Source organism: Schistosoma haematobium, chromosome 6, assembly GCF_000699445.3.
Source record: "Schistosoma haematobium chromosome 6, whole genome shotgun sequence".
In the NCBI taxonomy this organism is placed as follows: domain Eukaryota; kingdom Metazoa; phylum Platyhelminthes; class Trematoda; order Strigeidida; family Schistosomatidae; genus Schistosoma; species Schistosoma haematobium.
The window spans coordinates 24956080-24975783 of record NC_067201.1 but is presented as its reverse complement, the minus strand read 5'-3'; the positions used below and the strand labels follow the sequence as shown (position 1 = coordinate 24975783).

The 19704-nt window shown below is 35.6% G+C and overlaps 2 protein-coding genes across 3 annotated transcripts; one reads left to right on the top strand and one right to left on the bottom strand.

Moving 5' to 3' along the window:
• Window positions 1-1510: 1510 nt before the first annotated feature.
• Window positions 1511-14577, top strand: LARGE2_3 (LARGE xylosyl- and glucuronyltransferase 2; the record flags this gene model as incomplete). Its single annotated transcript, XM_012942083.1, has 6 exons — window positions 1511-1609; window positions 3309-3623; window positions 5928-6011; window positions 8763-8834; window positions 9823-9954; window positions 14503-14577. The coding sequence occupies 6 exons, from the start codon at window positions 1511-1513 to the stop codon at window positions 14575-14577; spliced, it is 777 nt and encodes a 258-aa protein (XP_012797537.1).
• Window positions 12117-17774, bottom strand: MS3_00008877 (Alpha-1-antitrypsin). 2 transcript variants are annotated; one of them, XM_051217219.1, is made up of 4 exons: window positions 16913-17773; window positions 16580-16875; window positions 16098-16543; window positions 12117-14003 (listed from the first exon to the last, which is right to left on the bottom strand). In XM_051217219.1, the coding sequence occupies exons 1-3, from the start codon at window positions 16980-16982 to the stop codon at window positions 16493-16495; spliced, it is 417 nt and encodes a 138-aa protein (XP_051065871.1). In that variant the 5' UTR covers window positions 16983-17773; the 3' UTR covers window positions 12117-14003; window positions 16098-16492. The 2 variants fall into 2 exon arrangements, with proteins under 2 accessions (XP_051065871.1, XP_051065870.1); XM_051217218.1 differs by having other exon boundaries at window positions 12117-16237; window positions 16393-16543; window positions 16580-17774.
• Between the last annotated feature and the right edge of the window lie 1930 nt (window positions 17775-19704).

The window sequence follows — 19704 nt, the reverse complement described above, 5'->3', positions numbered from 1 at the left end:
AAGAATATTCAAGAGAACAATTATTTTCAAGAAGTTTATCATTAGGCTCTATGGTCATCAGTCCATATTTTTGATGATAACTCCATTCTATTTTCATAATCAAATGGAATTCACATTTCAACTTTCAACTTGCACTTTTATTTTATTTATTCTTGAATAGAACAACAAACTCAATCTTACACACATACTCACACAATTTGTTCAGTGATTATTTTCACTTTGTGACCTTTTCACAAAATTCGCATTTATTAACTGACTCATGTTATTCTATTTACTAAGGTCAATATTCTATCAACCTAACAACCTACTGTGGGAGAGAACAAACGAAATTGCAGCAGAGGAGGAGGAGAAGGAGGAGGAAATCAGGAAGAAGCGCTGGAAGTGGATAGGACACAGATTGAGGAAAGCACTCAACCCAACTGCATCATAAGGCAAATCCTCACTTGGGATCCTCAAGTGCAAAGGAGAAGAGGAAGATCAAACATCACATTACGCCGAGAAATAGAAAAGGCAGTCATGAGAAGAATGAAGGGCGATTGGATAGAAGAAGAAGAAGAAAAAGGAGAAAGGAATGCTTATCACAGAGTGTGTTGGAGGCGGCCTATGCTGTATTGAGGGTAACAGACGGAAGTAAATATGTAAGTAAATAAGGTCAATATCCAAATATGATTGAATTAGCACAGAGTAGATTTGATTTGATTTGATATGATTACTATACACTATATGTTTCTTTGATGATTTTGATTATATTCCTGAAGAAGTCTAGACACGTTTGCCGGACGAAATGTTGGAATGATTGTAAATTTCAATCACTGAGATTATTTCAAATATAATTTTCCTATATAATGACTTGTCTATAGTCGGTGTCCAATTGTTGTCAAACTATTCGTTCTAATATTGACGAATACTCGTATATAGTAAGTAATATAGTTTATAACACACCAAAAAATAGTCGTATAATGATGACATGGCGGTGAAAATGATTGAACGAGTTAATAATTCTTATCATAAAGATAGTGGAAATTGTTGATTGTAGTAACTTATAGTGTTCATCGTTACATACATAATTCATTGGCTTATAAATCCATATCATCAAAACTGTTACTTATAGTCTGTTATATGCGTACTTGGTTCTACGTTGTAACTGACTAATTGGTTGATTGATTGACTGATATGTATTTTGGATTATTGACCAGTTTGAAATGAGAATGAGAATGAAAAGTACTTTTTTAAGTGTTACAAATGTTCAGTCATCTTTCTCTGTGATTTCTAACCAATCCTTATTTATCTATCACTTGAAATACCATAGGTTAACATGTTACACTTGAAATGTCTATTATAGGTAACCACATATGTTGTTATATATATATTTAGACATAATGAATGGATCCATATATACAATTGACAACCATATCAGTACTTCTTACGTAACACATTTCAATTTTTCTTTCCCCAAATTATGTTTTCAGATTGTTTCAAAATAAAATTTCTCAATTTATTTTCATCATTAATGATCATTATATTAATCACATGGAGTATAATCTATGTCATTACTCCTAATCCTACTACTCATTGGATAGATGATCCATTGACTAAAAATAGTTCCTCGGTAAGTTCAATTCATCATATAAAAGTGATAATTTGGTAATAGGGTTTTGTTCTCCATTTGGTTATATTGATAATGATATGGCCTCATTGGTCTATAGGTTAAGAGTTCGCCCATATGAAATCGAAGGTTCTGGATAGAAGTCACGTGTGCATGATCGTGGATGAACTGTTGAGAAATTCCATGCTATTACAGAACGGCTATCCAGGTCTTCCAGTTTCTCCAACGTGGTCTACATTTAATCAACTATTCAATCATTAAAAATTACAAACTGAAACATCCGTAACAATACATTTGTTTGAGGACTCTCCGTTCAAATTGTTTATGCACAAACGTTTATGCACAAATGAAGTGCAAACTGTTTATTATATGAGAGGAAAACGTTTATGCTCTACTGGTTACTCCTGTATATGCCTATCACTTAAACTTATACACAACTATTATTACTGTATGACTTCAGTAAACTTATCACTTCATATCGGAGCTTTGTTTAGGAAGGTTCAGAAGAACGTGACTATGAATTGTGTTTGTCGAATATTTCATTATTTGTATTTACTCAACCGTGACACTGGTTTGGTACATTTTATTCTATGGAATGTCCTATGGAATCTTTTCAAAGATTTCTATATGAATCACATGATTTTCAGTGAAAAGATATTTCTCTCTCTAATGTTATTAATCTAAGCTGTAAAGCCGAATTTACAGTTTGTTTTACATGTGACAGTTTATAGTAGTATAATAAGGGAGTATTGTGTCATGAAACAGAGTTATCAAAGGTAACTGAAACTTATATTGGAGTCGCATCGTCTAAGTTCGACAGCTTAACTAAGAATCTTCCAGTGTTATCCTAGACGACAACGTCAGTGCCTAGTTCACCAAAAAATGAGTGTCACACTCATCCGATTAGTGGGACATGAGCTCGTTATTTGCTAGATGATCACATATAATAACCTATCATTTAACAAACTAATCGAAGATAATTCGATGTTGTTAAATTGTAAATGTTAGTTACCTAAAGGTAATATAGGCAAAAGATGTTTGTCTAATTTATAAGTATATTGGAGGCGAACAGTAACACCACTGATGTGTAGACTGATACGTAAACTGGAGTCAAAAAATCTCTTTCATTTACTAACCCTCAGGTACATCAGTATTCATGCGAATAAAATACCTTTCAGTTGTGTTGATACAGTTATGGTTTGTTTGTTTATAGAAATCAGGCTTATATTGTAATATTGAACAGATTTATAGAAAGCTACATTCTTCACCACACTCAGCTTATTACTTTGTCCACAAAACAGAACATTTGTTTTACTCAATGTATATTCTTTAAACATAATCTTCAACAAGCTTTATAAGCAAAGATAGTGGATAGTGGCTAGCAGGTGAATTGAAGACGCGCATTTTATCCTATTTGAGACTTGTCAATTGGATGTACCTTCAACAAGATACTGATCAAATCCAGTCCTACATTACAATGTGTAGATACAAGTAAACCAACAACAAGTGAATATAATGTTCAACATTTCATGACATTCTCTGATTATCCCTTCAAAAATTTGATTTTGATTCGTTGTTTCAATTTGAGTATTGAGCGAGGTGTGTGGTGTGTGGTGGGGGTGGGATCACTGTAATTATTATTACAAAATGTTTTGACCAACTACTTAAATAGCTTCATCAGTGTAATTTTTTTCTGTTTTAGGAAAAGAAAATTCACATTGTGATCTTATTTGATGGTGATCGAGGTCTACAATATTTGAATAGTCTTCTGAAATCTATTTTCTATCATCAAAATGGAAGATTTCGATGTGATTTAAAGGCTTGTTGTCATTCAAACTTTTGTGATCGGTTTATGAATGATTGTCAAACTGTTATGAACAATGTGTCAACAACATATACAACTGTATTTCATTTCTTAATAACGTCGATTTCATTAAATAGTCAGTTGTTGAATTTGATGAATACATGGAAATTACATAATATGGAATATCATTTCTACAGTTGTGGTAATCATCTGGTAAGTTTTCACATGCATTATAATTAACTGTGTTACGTCACTGTTCCTTTGATATAATCAGAATTTTGTGGAGGTAGAATTTTTTTATAGTTGAAATCACGAACTGATATTAGTTGGACAACCATTGAAAAGTTAGTGGGGCTCAACGGCCATCTTGTCTTGGTACAGCATTTCAGGGCCTCAACTCAGGTGTCGGATCCCAAACCTCCGATCTCGCACATGAATGCCTAACCACTAGGCCACTCAACTGGCCTCTAACAGAGTTGAAACCTTACTTCGCTTAATTCACGAGATTGAGCAAACCTCATTCGTTGACTGGAGTAGTTATCTGCCTCATACCTGACTCGATTATACTCCACTGGTTACGGATTCTCACCAGAACTCCAGAAGTTTCCTGTTGAAGCTTTTCACTAACAAGTGCATGAATAGTGTCACTGTGAGGTTGTGGCGAATGTTGTGTCACTAGTGGGACGACAGTGGAGTTCAATCGTGTCACGTATGAGAAAGGCACCTAACGAAGACAATAGATGATGATTTCACAATATCCTAGTCTGACTAAAGTTAGCATGAACATATTTGTACGTCCACTTATTAGTGTAGAGGTCGAGCGTTCTCTAGCGAGATCCAAGTTCTTGCGTCGGATTTTGGATACGGTGTTGTGATGCACACTGCTGAAATCCCATACTTGGATGAAACGGCCGTCCAGTGCTTCCAAGTTTTCAATGGTTCTCTATCTTAGATCGGCTTGTGATTTCGATGTACTATGGTTACTTACTTAAATCTGTGTGATTCTTTGTAGGCAAATTTGCGGTGGATTGAATTTAAACATAATTCAGGAGCTAAACGATTTTTAAAATTGATGATTTCAGAAATTCTTTCATTTACAATCAATAAAGTAAGTCACAGTTCTGCATCTTTTCTCAGTAAGTTTCATAACATATTATCATCAACGTTTTCTGTATAAGTAGACTACAATAAACTAGCGTCGATAGAAAAGCTATCTCAAAGTCAACATCAAAGTAGATCAAAGTTGGATAAATGGATATGAATACATTATCAATATCATGTGATATTTCAGATCCCTATAGCTTCTACGTTATGTAAGAGTTAGGATCGAACCCCCCTCACAAGTCAAGTAAGTATACAACGGAACACGGCCAAATGCCCATTGACAACTAGGTAGAGATGGATGGTGACTGGCAGTGGAATCCAATTCGCGAGATTTGGCATTCGTCAACTGGATGTACCGACATCAATAATGAACACAACCTTACACCGAGTTATTTCTTTATGAGAGTTATCCAAAGAAGTTTACAACTGATGGATGATATTGCATTTTTCATGTTAAATTACCTAACACTCAATCAGTTAGTATGTCACGATGAATAGTACACTTGTCTGAAGTGGTACAAACACTCTTTAAAATATCTCCAGATGTCACGTAAGTCGCTTTGACTAGTCAATACCTTGTAGAAACTTCCAAGACAATAGTAGAAAACTACTAATTATGCCCTCCAATTCTTGATTGTATAGTATGAGAGATGGTTATCAATTTTGGTATGTTTTCCTGAAGTGTTGTAGTGAAGTGACTACTACAGTCCTATGTGTAACACATAGGACTATTTTACTGATTATTATTCTTATGTTTATTATATACTCAACTGTTAGCTGTATTAAAGTATTTCTATCGTTTTACATTTTACTATCATCCTTCAGTCTTGCTAATCAATTACATGCTAATTGTATGCTACTTATAACATGATAGTATACAAAGTACGATTTCCTATTTGAGACCCATGAATATCCAATAAGCTAATAAATATTTGAGATAACTGCTGGATTGTTGAGGTATAAAACTAGAAACTTAGCTACAGTCTGATATTTCTTGACTGAACGTTGGAAATTGACAGATCAATGGGAGTTTAGCTTAAGTTCGCCTCGCGTCATGGTTAATCGTGTTGATTCACAACGCAATCTTAACATAACACATTTAAACTGTCAGCTTTACTTAGTGTTATAACTGCCCTCAAATATCGAAGGTTTAAGAGTGGAAGTTTTCACGTAAGTCGGTATCTAGAATCAAACGTTCAATCAGGTAGCATTTAAAGTTTTTAACCTTCAATCAATATTTAGCATGGCTACATTAGGCTCCATTCATTTCAACTTCATATAATCAATGGATAACTGGAAGATGAGTACACAAACCAGTACTTATTATTGACTAGATTAAAATGATAATATGTTACAGGAGTATATAATTAATGGGTAATTTGTTTCTACACTTTTGTACCTTTCCCTTTATAGGTAATTATACTAGACATTGATATATTACTTAATACAGATATTATTGAATTATGGAATCATTTTGATTATTTTAAAGAAACTCAGGTTTGTTTTTTCAAATAATTGTTCATGTTATGATTGATTAAATGTTGATATTCGATGTAAAGCAAGCACATAACAATTTCACTGATTGAAATCATGATTCAATTGAATCTAGACAACCATGGACAACCTCGAAGCACTGGACGGCCGTCTCGTCCCATCGCGGGCCTCCCCAGCAGAGCGTATCCACAACCCCACCCCGCGGGGTTCGAACTAAGGACCTGTCAGTCTCGCGCCAGGCGTCTAACCAACTAGACCACTGAGCTGGCCGGCATCCAACGGTGTTAATCTCTCACTCCAAACAATCCACGAAGTTGCGCCACCGTACACCATTGTCTTCAGTGAGTTGATATCTCACAACAGACCCGGTTGAACTCCACTGGTAACGGCTTCTCACTAGAACTCCAGTAGTATCTCTTGAAGTCAGTCACTACTAGTGAGCAGATGATTATCATCAGAAGGGGTTTTGTGGGAATTTCACTTATTGAAATCATGAGTGCTTCCAGGTGTTTGCATGGTGGTCTAGCTTCAATTGACTCATGATTTCAATCAGTGAAATTTCTAAAATCTTCACTAAACCCTTTCTCACATAGCAGTTTGTAATTAATCACCCAACATATCTTGATATCAAAGTGTAGAGTTTCAGCTTAGTCGAATCTATATTTTATGTAACTTACTTGATAATTATAGAGAAATAGATGACTGAGTGTTCATCACATTGTTCCCATTGAACTATGAACTCACGATAATCCAAATACTATTATTATTATCATCTCAGTTGAATGAATATGAATGGAATGATTTCATTATGAATTATTCGAAGACCCAACAGTATGGATTGTGAATACTCAGATTGTCTTCAATGAAACATTTAAATGAGACAGTCATTTATGATATGATTTTTTAAATCTGACTAACAGAGGCGCCTATTAGCATCATGAGTAGGCTTTGCTTAATGAATTCTTAAGTATGGTAAAATATAGAATTCTCAGCACACTGTATTTCAACAAGTTTCCATTTCTTACTTCTTGAATGATCCGAAAGATGAATATTGAGTGATCGACAGTTAAAAGTTAGCAGTTCAGTCAATCGACATCTAAATAATGTACATTATTTCCGCTGCATATTGTCAGCAACCACGATATTACTGATCAGGCCATTCATAACCTGTACAACGAAGGGTTGTAAACTCTTCAGAAACTCACCTGAAAATGTTATGTGAGTGATAGACATAATGATGTACAAAACAACAGAATAAGATGACTTGTTGAAATATGTTGATGGCAGGAATAGGTAGCCCAGATGTTGAAGCAGGCCGCCAGTTTATCATGATCATGATAAGAAAGATTTTTGAAGGAGTAGTTTTAGTCATAGACTGATATGATTGTAATAAAATCAACGGGTCCAAGATCTCGCACAATTATTCATCATAATGTTTGAAATATTGAAATTATTGTAGAATATAAATTTAATCAATCATGGTTATGTTAGATGATATACTACTAGATATTCTGTATTAGTAGTCTACTACATGAAATCAAACATTTAGGTTTGATGGATTTATGATTTGAATGAAATGCATGTTGGTCTAGTGATTGAAAAGACGTAGAACAAACCAAAACATTATCTCCTCATCAGGATTCTTAGGATATGTAAAGTTCATTTACGGAAAAATCAAGGAAATCGGGGAAAACACATGATCATAAACAATTAGAATACAATGTCACCTCATTTTACCATTCACTGTTGAGGTTATTCAATGCAACTATAAACATGTTTCATGATTACCAAGGTTTTTTGACTATAACTACGTTTACACGGCGTGATTTGAGATAATCAAGTGTTAAGCATGTACACACTGCATCAATCTTCAATCAGTCAGTCAGTCGGTCAGTCAGCTACAACGTAGGATCAGGCACATGTATGTATCGGTCTTAGTTGCCATACCTCATTAACACAGTAAGATGAACACCGGACTCATAATAGTTAATTCAATGGTGGTAGTATATAAAAGAAAGATTGCATATAATGATATAGTTCAGGAAGAAAGAAAGATATGAAGCGATTTTAATCTCATATTTTAAGAGGAGATATAGAGTGTATACACCTACGCGATTGTGATCAATTCTGAGCCATGTCACACAGAGTCTCCAACCATTGGTTTCGATAGTCACGCGCAACACAACCAACTAGTCTGCATCTATCTACATGGCTAATGCTAAACATTAGTAATTTCAAGATGTGATGCCACGTTTTGGTTTGGCAACCCCAAACTTTCTTCCAGCCATCCTCAACCACATCATTCCTACTATAGAACATAATACTATAGTAATGAAGTGAAGAAGTAATGGTCAAATGAACGAGTGTTAAATGATGTAACTAATTCATTATCTTGAATTTGGGATACCTATTACCTAATAGGTTGAATGCTGAATGTGTCAGGCAATGAATCAGCCAAGAAAGCCGGAAGTATCATTGATAATTCGGTTCCAGCTCAGCCGTCTGAAATAAATATCTGAAATGCATGTTTAATTTTGACATTTAGTCATTGGTAAGTATTCCTAACGTAATACTGGTCAGTGTTCTACATTCTTCATTAATTTCACAGTTGATTTCAACTTGGGACTAAACTTTCAACTTTAGCTAGACAATGTTTTGTGTGTATCTAGTTCACTGAAGGATAATTTCTGATGATCGTTTCAAATTTATACTTCTGACGACTTACAAATCTTCATGTCTTTGTATTTTTCAAAGAGCATAGGTATTGGATTAGAACAAAATCCATATTTTCAAGAAGTTATGACCAAATTAGAAAGCAATTGGAAAGTAAGTTTAAACATTTTGATACATCATTACATTTGCAATGATTTACACTTTGTATATCATTGTCCTTTTTAAGAACAATTGCACTGAGACTATAATTTATGGACTAACTGTGAGCGACTCTGAATTGAACTAGAGACAGCTCACCTACTTGTTTAATGTGGTTGGCGTTCTTTTAGCGAGAATTTTTCTACGGGATTGGGTGTCTGACCTTATACCCAACCCTCCACTTTTACCCGGGCTTGGAACCAGCACTAACTCTAGAAGAGCTACAGGCCGAGTTAGCTCACCTACTTCAACGTGTCAAAATGAGGTTATAAATTAGTGTGAGGTGTTACGATTGGGATGTCGAGTTAGAATTTAGGCTTACGAATGAAAATGAGGATTTTCATCACGAACTGTAATCAGCCATAATGCCAAAATGTTATTTAACTATGTAGATGAATTGATTTCGCGCGAAAATTCAAGACATGCTATCCTCAATTTCATTGGTTCGCCGATAAATTATATTCTCGCACTACCTGCTTTTTATCAAGCAATAATCGTTTAAAGCTAAATACTTCTCCCTTATTTATATCAGATTGCAGTCATGGATGTAGATAATTTATTTCAGAACTTGTGAATACCTTGTTTGCTTTGTAGTGACGTTTGAATTGTGTCCATCAAGTTGAAATGTACTTACTAGCCTATTAAACTTTGATTGACAAAAATATCTTGGGAACGAGTTTTGTGTAATTCAGTACTTGTAAACTGGAAGGTATATGCAGAATCTTGAGGAATTATGATTATCTCAGTGAGATGCGTAGTCACCTCCTAGTTTAGATTATTAAAGGACTGTTATAATACATAATCAAACGTTCTAAATAGCTCTTATACTGAATGCCATTAGGCTAATTCCATAGCTGCATACACAGATCATCAACTTCTGTACAATCAACTTTATTTCGTCTGTGCAAAGTATGATGGGTCGTATGCATAATCTTTATTTTAGGGTTATGGATATAATAACGGTGTTCTGTTACTTCATTTGTCTAAATTACGATCAACCAATTGGAATCATCTATGGTTGAGCATAACTAGAAGAGCTATTAAACGTCAAGGTTACTTAATCACTGATGAACAGGTAAGTTCAAACTTCTTACATATTCATTATAACTAATTTTAATGACTGTCAATACGTATATGAAGATACTAATTTGCAAATTTCTACCAAACACGCGTTTCTAAGGTATATACAATCTCACCATTAGAAAGTTGGTTCTAGTATAACTAGTGCTTCCTCATGAGAACAAGGAGACTTTTATTATTATGTATTACCATACTTAACTAAATAGAAAACAGAGAGCTTTAAACTCATCAATTTCATGTACAGTAATTCATCTGTTTTAAAATATAAACACCAAATACAATATGTATTCATAAAACTCATTTAAAGTTATTGTGTAATGGGTAAGCTTATATTATGTTAAGGGATGTGAGCGACTCCTCAAATTGTACATTCCTCATTTTCACACAGTCTGAAGAAAGGTATGCATTCAAGTTGTCCCTATAGACTCTTATCATTATTTGAACATACTTCCTTACGGGTAGAATGCAACTACATTTTACAAGCCTCTCAAAGTGATCATTCTGAAATCTATCATTATATTTGAGGGAAACATACTACACGTGATCATATAAAATGATTTAAGATTCTGACTTTTAGTGTTTCTTTCTATCTTTATTGCATTCAAACGCTTTAACCGTGATAAGTCTGTATTACGTTCTGTCATTACTCGACACCCTTCAATTATTTTGCGTATTGTTTATACTACTTAATAATATTCAGTAGGTAGTTGTATTTCCATCAATTTCTACGCATATGCGATTAATATGACCTTGATGGTCTAGTAATAGTATTCCGACACAAGACAGTGAATGGTTTTGAGAGTTCTTTAAGCCCTAACGCTTCAGGCTGAGCTATTTTGTTTACTACCCTACATATGTGTTGTATGCACTATAAGATATATTGCTATGTAGAGGTGAAGTTCTCATATGAGACTGGAGGTTCGCCATTGATATTGTGGATGATTTGGCAAGTTTTGCTGACTGTTCATGCAAAAAATTGGTTTGCTGGTTAACCGATTTCATTTATACACAGATGCAGTAATTTACTCAAAGAAATAAACCATCTGTATAATGAAAGTAGGCTTGCTGCTACTATGTTAAACTTAGCAGTGACTCACTCATAAAGATATTTGGCAAAAAAAACAGTGGTTGAGAGTTGTACTATTTTCAGTTATAACTTATGTTGTAGCTATTGACCTGGAGTTCACCTACTGAAACCATAGCGAGCGTTGAAACTTTTCATCCGGGCAATGATAATCTCTCAGCTTGACAAGTACCGCATTTCACTACTCCTATCCTGGAAGTTCATCAACCTTAATTCGTAGTTACAATATAACAGTTCTAGGGCTCCAAACGCCTAACTAGTAACTTCTTATTACCTTAATCGTTACGATTCAATCAGTAGTGAGAAGGACTTGACATACTCGATATTGGTTACAATTATACTCTTCTGATCAGTGCCAAATTGTACAAAATCTTGAACACCAGTATCCAGTCAACAATCTCCAACTATCACCTTACATTTGAACTTAGTTTACGCGATGTCAAGTCACTAGATTTTTAGAGTCCACATTGCCACTTGGTCAATGGAATACTATCAGGATGTATGAGAAGAGAATTAAGATTTATATTTTATCAGTGGAGTCAATTACATCTATATCCAGTTACAGCGTTCAACTTAATCTTATAACCCTCTTCCATACAATCCACTCTTCATCAGTTCGTATTCATTTTACATTTAAGACAACGTTGTTTTAAGAACAGATAAACTTTCTTATAAAACAGTAATGAACACGACTAATCATAAAGTAGAAACGTTGAACAAAATGGAAGTAGAATTCATACAACTCAGTCATTCAAAATCACACCATTTTATCTATTCTTTATGAAAATTGTCTTCAACAGTATACAAGTTCATGCATGACACGTTTGAGGTCACATTCTTCTGTAAAGTACAGTCGATGGATTATGAAAATAGAATTGATTGTTCGTTACTATTGAACTTTATGGTTATTAAATTTACCAGATGCCAAAATATTGCTCTAACACATAAATAAACTAATTCACTATTGTGTTGTATTAATTTTATATAAATTAATGTTGATTATTTATGTAAATAAGGGTGAACATTGCTGTTCTGTGGTTAAAATATAAATACAATGATTACTGGATACTATCACATAACATTAACAATGAGCAATTGGATTTTGAAGAACTGTAGCACACCGATATTGTACCTCATTTCCATGGTATTCGAGCAATGGTCAAAGAATTCTTTATAATTTAGACAGCTGTGTAGCGGTAAATAGATTCCCAAGTTCAATAGCTCTGTAAGTCTTCAAGATTTCATGCTGACCACATTAGTTTTAATGGACTCACCTAGTCGAATGTGCTCGGTCACATATCCGGCACCACATCACGAGTGGGAACGCTGTGCTCAACTTCTCCTGCAACCGCTAGCCAGTGTTGATCAGTCCCTTCTCCATATGTTGACAACCTACCTAATGTATCTTCGAATCTCCTAGCTTCAGACTATTGATTCCACTGGGTGGACACGATTCAATTACAGAATGTATTACTGGTTAAAACGTTGTCAAACCACAAATAACTGTGGCATCATCAGCTGTATCACAAATGTCTAACTTAGCTGATACTTAGATTCTTAAACATAAATTCTACCAAGCAAAACTATAGTTTTTTCGTTTCGATGTGAGGGGAAGCGACTGCAGGAAATATTAACCCTGTACAATGTATATTATGAGACGATGAATGTTGAAATGCTCATTGGTAAATTAATAATTCATCTAAACGAACCATATTTTTGTATGTTGAATATGTAGATTGTACTGAATTGAAACAACCTCCTGACAAACATCTCCATCAAGCAGATTGTCACGATTTGTTAAGAGTAGTTTTGTGATTGCTAACATCTCAAAATCATTACAATAACGACAAACTATCTCACATTTACAATAATCCACAACTAGTTGATGTAACTGACAATGGTTACAGTTTTGAAATGAAATTATGTTAGTCAGTCAGCTACAACGTAAGACCAGGCACATATATGCGTCGGTACAAGTTGCCACACTTCATTAGCACAACAAAATTAACACCGAATTCATAAAGTAGTTACTTCACTGGTAGTAATATATAAAAAACGATTGTATATAAGGATATGTTACGGGGAGAAGGAATTAGTTCGCAGAAAGTAAGTAATCTCAAGGTTTAAGTGAAGGCAGAGAGTGTATACACCTACGCCATTTTGATCGGTTCTGAGACAAGTCACACTGTCTCCAAACATTGGTTACGATAGTCATGCGGAACACAACCAAGTAGTCTGTATCTACCAACATGGCTAAGACTAGAAGTTAGTGACTTCAAGCTTTGGCCGCCCCTAAGATTTACAATCTTATCAACTGATTTACTATCAATCCCTGATATGTTGCGTCTAACCTTGATTACAAACTTCAGTTAAATGTCTATGCCGCCGTCGTCGCAACTAACACCACTGTAAAATCATTCAGGCAGAACCTGACGACCTCGACACAGCTAAGTAATTCAAAACAATTAGCCAACAAATAGAAGCAAAGATCATACGGCATATTCGCTACGACAACTAGCATTTCAACTTTATGTTCCACAGTTAGCCGAAGATAATGCAAAAGTATGTTTAAAGAAATACATATAAGAATACGTTTGTCAGAACACTGATTAAATATAGAGAGCACTTGTGATGGTGTATAGATAAAATTATCACCGTTTTTTAAAATTACTTGTTATTTATTAGTCAAGGAATAGTGAAGTTCAAAATATGCAGTTTGATATAATTTAGTAAGCACAAAAATAATTGTTCTCTAAGGTTTCTTCGTATACCATACCACACTAGTCATTCACTGGAGTCGTAACGTGTCCCAGAAATATTGGTAGAGTATTATTCCAGATAATCGAAACGAAGAATGAATGATCAACACGAAATTCTACCACAGGTTTGGAAGAATTAAGTGCACATCCAGCGAATATACACAAAGTGGCTGCAGCAGCTACGACACCTTCCTCATCAATCTGTACAGAATGATGAAATAAGTCAACAAAAACCAAACTGAAAGTAAACTGACGCATGTTACACTCAGACAGAAGTTGTTTTATTCAATACTTTATGTTTGATCGAGTATGAAATTCTTAGCAAAAAATAATGTAGCACTTCAAGAAAGGCTAATTTCAGCTCATTAATTACATGTTTTAATTATTTCCACTAGTTATTTGTTTGACCTCCGACAAAGTCATTTTGATGTACACAGTCCAAATTCCAAAGACAGAATGGAACACTATTGCTTAAACATGAACTAAAATAGCTATTAATAAATACTATCTCCGTAGAAGAGGACACATGTTTAAAGGCCTTTCCGTCAAAGAACCCCAATGAAACACCGGATACAAAACAACACCATCAACTTTCAAAATTTATCTCATAATTTAATTTGAATGGCTCTCAAGATAACAAGAACCAAAGTTGAAGTGTCAAAACCATGCTTGAGTTTCATTAATTCATAAATCTTAAAAGCCTGAGGATGATGATGATGATGATACGTATCTAAACAAGCTCTCAACTGCGAATCAAGATATTTTTGACTGTTAGCATCCACCAATTACTCTATGTGACTCACGTTTACACAGAACTACGAAAGTTCATGCTTAAGTGAAAAAACGAATAATCGCTTCAGTTGTTCGACTTAATTCGAGTATAGACTTGTGTAAAACATCCGTTACACATAATTCCCTCGAGACTGAAATGTTCGAAAAGTCAGCTGATAGTGGTCTGAATGCGTCCTTTATTCCCAATTCTTCTAAATGATCTTTTAAACTAAATGAATAGCCTTCTTTGAGCTTAAATTTAGGCAGATATAAATTCAATGACGTGTCTTCAAACCTACGGGAGAGTATCGAAGAAATGCCACCATATTCACACATCAAATTCAGTAAGTCTGGCAATCCATCGTTTGAGTTTGGAAGAACAATCAATAACACATATCTAGATCAACAATAATTTGAAAACAAAGAAACACAGTTCAGCAAACAATGTAATATGTTCAGATATGTATGTGTATTCATTTTAGACAATTTATCCTACTGTGAAACTCCGCATGTAGCTATTCTAGGGCTACTGCCGGTCCCAAGCCAGGGTAAATCAGGCGGGTTGGGAATGGCTTCAACAACCTTGCTTAAAAAACGCTAACCAGAATAATTAAATTAAACCATTTAAATTCTGACTTCCGAGTTGAAGGAAGGTTTATGACGCATCATAGTGAAAACCGGGATTTTTCGCAAGTCACAAGGCCAATGCCCCTTCTAACATCCAGAACAATTTTGAGTGGTACATGGAATGTTGATGCAGACTTACGGGCGAGGATTGGCAAAGCAGGAACAGCATCCCTACAGTCGAAGAACACATGAAAGTCAAAACAACTGTCAACCAACATCAAAGTGAGAACCTTCAATACGAACATCAAGATAGCTCTACTGTACGGAGCTGAGGCTTCCAGAACTACCACAACCATCATCAAAATGGTACAAGCATTAATAAACAGCAGTCTACATAAGATGATCAATGTCGTTGGCTGGATACCATCAGCAACAGTATATTGTGGGAGAGGACAAACCAGCTTCCAGCTGAAGAGGAAACTAGGAAGAGTCACTGGAAGTGGATACGACACACATTGAGGAAATTATCAAACTGCGTCACAAGGGAAGAGCTTACTTGGAATCCTGAAAGGAAACGGAAAAGAGGAAGGTCAAAGAACGCACTAAGTCGAAAATTGGAATCACAAATCAGAAGGATCAATAGCAGCTGGAAAAGATTGCCCATGACAGAGTTGGATAGAGAATGATGGTGGGAGGCCTATCCTCCTTCATGAGGGGCAACATGCGTAAGTTGAATATGATGTAAATTATCCATTTATTTTTGACTTCAGTCAGCTTTAGTTAGGTTAGCATTATTTGAAGCTGCATCTCTGTCATTGAGTTGCTCGTAATCCAGTTATCAGACTATGCAATCAAAACAAGGCATTCAACAAGATGTAAGCATTAGAACACCATAAGTGCTTCATGGTCAGGTCTAAACAAACATTTTAAAACAGGTACATTAATAATCAAGCTTACTTCGGATCTTTAAACGGTATCTTGATAGCTCGCGATTCCAAATCTGGTAAGATGACCACACTGAAACAGGATAGATTATACATTAACTTCACGTTCATTGTTGATCCGTCAAGTTTGAAGAAATCGCTGTCGTGTGAATCCTCGTAAGGGAAAGGTAGATTCCATAAACCAGTCAAAGGTAATCACACATAGAGTTGACAGCAGATATAAAACACAGTAATAAAAAAATAAAAACTCAGGTAATAAATGTTTGATTTGAATATACTATTGTTGACGACTAAATAAATAATACTACCTTTAAAGTATGTAATGGATAGCACAACAGCTGACGTTTCTTGCGATATAGCCACACGTGGGATCAGTTCCTGGATTGTTCCGTTGGTCTGTTCACTAACTCACTGATTAATTCGATTCCGAGCACATTCAGGATCTGTATGAAACGCAACCTACACAAAGTTTGATAAGGCAGAACTCATACTCACATGCTCAGTCAGTGCATTGTAATGCTGCTTGATGATATTTCTAAATCGTTTCTCAATCTGCACATCTTCATTTACATAGATTCTATTTCCAGTGATTATCTCAACGCTCTCATCAGACTTCGAAAGATCAGCCAGAAGTTCACCAATCGCGCTGTGGATTATTTCCTGTTCCAAGCAATCAGATAACTGCATCGCTTTTATCAACTCAGCATTCGTATTGTTTGCACTTCCACAGAAGATCATTCCGAGGGCAGTATAGATATTGAAAGGGGAGAGAAATGTATTCTCCAAATAACCTGGAAGCAACAAATACATCGTGAGGGACGCACTTACTCTTGTTTCTTTTCAAAATCTCCCTATAAAGCTTTTCGCTGAAGTTTCTAAGGGATTGTATTACATCCATCACGGTTGAAATTAGTGTGCTAAATGGTTAGCTTGAAAAAACTATTTGTAGTGGAAGAACACTACAAATGGTACGTGAATAAGTCATTATTAAGAACTGCGAAGTGATAATAGGATATTCTAATATAGTAAGACGTTTTTGATCATGCAGATGCTTTAACTGACTCAGGTGCTTGCAATTTTCTTCATGAACATCGTAGCTTAGTGATTTCGACCTTTATTTTAGTCTTATTCCGGAATATACTTCAACCGAAAGCATTAATTGTTTCATCATATTAAAGACTTAGTAAAAGTCTTTGTTTTCACTCTTTGTACTGTAGCTGATATGGTACATCTCATATTTCGCTCTCAAAATGCAGCGAAGTTGAAACTTAAAGGAACTAGTTGTATTAAGCCGTCTCAAACACTCTGACCAGTGATTATACCAAAACATGTCTAACTGTTTATAAAAATCCAAAATGCTTTGGTCAACTATGTCGTTACTTTCGATTTATTGGAACAGTTGTTACGGTTTCATCTCTTTACCAACGGTAATTTCTTAATGAGTCCTACCAATTAATATTCATCGCATGTTCATCCAAAAATCATTACAATATTTAACAAAGAAGCGAAAAATTACGCTCCATAGTCTCGATTTTGAATGATGAAATAATTTGTCACAAACAAATTAAACCAAACAGTCAGTGATCTGAGGAATTACTAGAAGAAATAGGAGTTTCCTCAGCTCAGTAATGAAGTGCAAAGCAAGGTCAACATAATTCACAGTTTTAAATTTCCTCCACTTGAAGGTCAGTCTACAGTAATAAGAATAGTAGAATGGTGGACCTGTGTTAATTCTAACATTGTGCCTTCCAGTGAAGATTCAGCTTCTCCTTAGAAATTTTCACTGATAAGGCTGATACCACTTGTTCCGGTAAAGTGTTACAGTCATTGACCACTCGATGAGAAGAACGGAACCTCACTTTAAGTTTATTAGGTCTCTGTTTGTAAACCTCTTTGTTATGACGTCGAAGATTATTATTGTTAGAAGGAGCAAAAAATAAGACATATTTACACCCAAATCGTAACCAATTATACGAAGTGCCAATATAATGTCACCTCGCGTCCTACTGTACGACAAGTTGGAGATGTTTAGGAGTATTAAGCGCCCGTCATATGGAAAGTTTAGAAAGACCCTTGACTGACTACGTTCCCACACGCCTAACACGCTGAAGTGAGTGACCATCCTTGGTCGGACATGGGACAGCTGCTTGGATACAGCACTCTAAGTGTGGTCATACATAGATGGGATATAAAATTCGAAACATCCCATCAACCACTAACATGCGCCCCCCACATGATTGATTGTACACAAAAGTGGTCCCTTACATACTACATTATGTCTCCTCACTTGGCGTTTATAACCCTATCACCCATCATAAAGATGTAGCCTGCAGTGATAGGAGAACAGTTAATTTCAACGATGAGCCAAGTGTAGGGCCAGTGAAATGTCACTGAGCCCTAGCCAAATCATCCGGCAGTTGGATCACTGAATGTCGAACAGATCGTCGCTCCCTGCCAAGGTCATGTACAACAAACGCGCATTAGTTAATCATACGCCATGGACTGGCCCATGCGGCAGTGGTCTTACTTTGGCTTGTATCTACTTTAACTAATATATTTCTGTAATAACGTCCTTTGTGTTGTACAGTCTTCAAAGCATCTATAGTACCTTGTTACGTCAATGGGGGTAGTCCACGTAAGGTGCTGACCACGAGGTGTGACTTCGACGTTAGTTGGTTCGTCACACTATTCACGTCTAACTCGAGTAGGCCTCCAATCATTTCGACATAGATCATCTACGTTGGTGACCTACACAAGTTTTATTCCAATGTTAATTGAGATTTTTTAAAAGGATGATCATGCCTGTTAGGCAGGTGGCTGTTATAAATTAGGTAGAAAAGTCCACTGTGGGTATGTAATAACTGATACATGACCTACAGAATCTGCCTCCCATGTCTTAAATGATATCGTAATCTCATTATAATATACTGTACAAATGGACTTGTCGAGATAAATAAAAACCACGCGATAAAATGTTGCCACTTCCAGAATTTCCGCCGATTACGGTTTACCCAAGTCTTGTGATTTTCGCTGATTGTGCTAAATCGCATGACGTACAGTTCAGTTTCAGTCGTGCCTTCAGGCTGTAAAAGAGGTATAAAAATCGGCTTTCACCACCTAATGTTAGCCATGTATACCCGTCATTCATAGAAACATCAGGTTTTAGAGATGATTTGCGCATGTTGCTCAATTTGTACCGCCTATTCAGAGAACTCCATGCAACTACACGGAGCACTTTAGGTACTTGCAGAACGGAAACCTATCAAATTGCCGGTGTTCATTGTTTGACATTACTCTTGTTTTCTGTTAACAGATGCAATGAAAACATTGAATGAATTGGGTCTTATTCCTCGACATCAGGGCGAAACTAATAGTCACCTAGCTAATAAACAGATATTTGTTTTTGCAAAAGTGTATGTAGGTAGTTCGCCTAGTTTCAACAGTCCCTCTTACTCTTAGATTTTTGCGGTTAAGTGAAGAAAGCTCGTGTAAGACCGAGGCCAACTTCTTCAATTGCTGTCATCTTAATGGCGGACAGACAATAATGTCATTTTACGCACTTGACTGCCTGGTAAATGAATTAAACTGAAGCTTCTAAATAAGGCCATTTGTAATTCTTA